A 1,894-nucleotide genomic window follows, 5' to 3' on the forward strand; every position below is an offset into this window, starting at 1 on the left:
TATATTTTTCGGATTTTGAACAGTGCTTTCGTTCAAATTTATTTTTACATGAAAAGTAATTAAATTTCGATTATTTTTTAAACTGTGATTATTTTTGAATGACCACTTGTAAATCTGGCTATTTTTGAATTTCTCTCGTCAATATCTTCTCCTTAGAACCAAAGCTAGAGAGCGAAATTGGTTTTGGTTCTAGGACGTGATTCTCGTCGAATAGCTTTCTTTATCTCATCTGAGGTACTCGTGGACACCTCTGTGATCATGCTTGTCCCATACAAGAAAGCTAACAAATTTATATGAACTCAATGAAAAATCATGATAATTTATGAAGTTAAGTGATACTAATTGTAATTGATATAGCACAGCAATTAATTATGATTAAATGATAAATCTACATAAAAGTACATATAATGTACTTACTCTAGATTAAATAAAGGTAAATAAGCATATGTGACTTAATAATTTTGAGTATACCATTGATTTTATGCATATATATTGTCTTCTGTGCGAGTAGATACTAAACTATGGAATTCACCACCTATACGACCAAATACTTTTAGGTAGATAACCATTTTGTTTCAAAACATCGTGTGTTTGAATAAATTGTTAACCTTTGGTTAATCGAATAGTTAACCAAAATCCCTCCTTTGAATAAATCGTGTGTGGTTAAACTATGGAATTCCCTTCTCCTTTGTTGCTTTTTCCCTCATTATCAGAATGTACTATTATAGAGTCAAAAATACTCTTGTAATATTAGCAAATTGAAAAATAGCCAAAAGAGTTCAGAACATTTCCTAAAAGTCATCTCCACCGTAGTCACCATCGTCGTCGGCGAGATCATCCTCCACCTTCTCCGCCACGTCATCGGCGATTTTGTCCTCCAAGAGGTCGACGCCTTCCACCAACGCCACTCCACCCAATACCCCTGCTACTGCACCCACAGCCAATCCTGTCCCCATCCCCCCAAACTTGCTCTTCTTTTTCTCCTCTTCGTAACCGTACCCGCCAGATGGCTGCCCGTAGCTTCCCTCCCCATATACCGGCTGCCCGTAAGGAGGAGTTGTGGCGCTGTAAGGATAACCAGACGGAGGTGCAGTGTACGGAGCACCATAGTCCCTGCCGTAAGGTTGCGACGGGGGCGGGACACCGTACGGAGGTGCATAATACGCATCCGGTGCACGATAGCGTGGCTCTCGTACGCTAACCTCCACTTGTACCTTTCCCTGAGGCCGACCAGAAGGGCGTTTGAGCTGGAGCGTACACTCCAGCTCACCACCTATGCCAACATCATCGATGACTTTGCTAAGAGGAAGCTTAGCAGATCCGATGAGAGGCTTAGTGTCCTCGACAGCGTTCGCATGAACGATGTCGACGTACAAGGTGGAATCGTCGATCGAAGAATTCAACGGGACGACGAGTTTTTCATTCCAGTAAGGAGATGTATCGCCGTCATCGTCGACTTTAGTAGAGCATTTAGCGTTGGGATCAACCCAAACAACTGCGTACGGCTTCAGGGGACCATAACGCCAGGTGACGTTCTTCAAATCGTTGGCTGAAGTTATCTGTACTTCAACTTCGTATCGTGATCCCATTTTCACAAGGGAAATAGTACTCTAGACTCTAGGAGCTATATGTATGTACGTTGAGAAACAATAGTTAGCTAGCAGGTGTGGGTAAAAGTTGATTCTGGAGTTAAGTATTTATAGCACGTAATCCATCATATAATTGACGTTTATGAAATACAGCAACCAATGGAATTTGTTTGTCCTAAGTTCCATTTGTGTCCTTTGGTCTAAATGCTTCACATTATTTTTTCTATATGAATTATTCAAATTGTAATCGGCGAAGGAAATTTTTTTAATTTATAAATACTTCACTGAGAAGCTAAATAGCTTGC

General features: G+C 40.4%; 1 protein-coding gene across 1 annotated transcript; it reads right to left on the minus strand.

The window, feature by feature from the left end:
• Positions 1-448: 448 nt before the first annotated feature.
• Positions 449-1,667, minus strand: LOC104224872 (protein SRC2 homolog). Its single transcript, XM_009776592.2, has one exon. It carries the CDS (start codon positions 1,587-1,589, stop codon positions 792-794), a length of 798 nt encoding a protein of 265 aa, XP_009774894.1. The 5' UTR covers positions 1,590-1,667; the 3' UTR covers positions 449-791.
• Positions 1,668-1,894: the final 227 nt, after the last annotated feature.

Source organism: Nicotiana sylvestris, chromosome 5 (genome assembly GCF_000393655.2).
Source record: "Nicotiana sylvestris chromosome 5, ASM39365v2, whole genome shotgun sequence".
In the NCBI taxonomy this organism is placed as follows: Eukaryota; Viridiplantae; Streptophyta; class Magnoliopsida; order Solanales; family Solanaceae; genus Nicotiana; species Nicotiana sylvestris.

Coding starts and splice junctions, on each gene's coding strand:
- LOC104224872 (XM_009776592.2), bottom strand. CDS start 1,589: ATGGGATCACGATACGAAGTTGAAGTACAGATAACTTCAGCCAACGAT.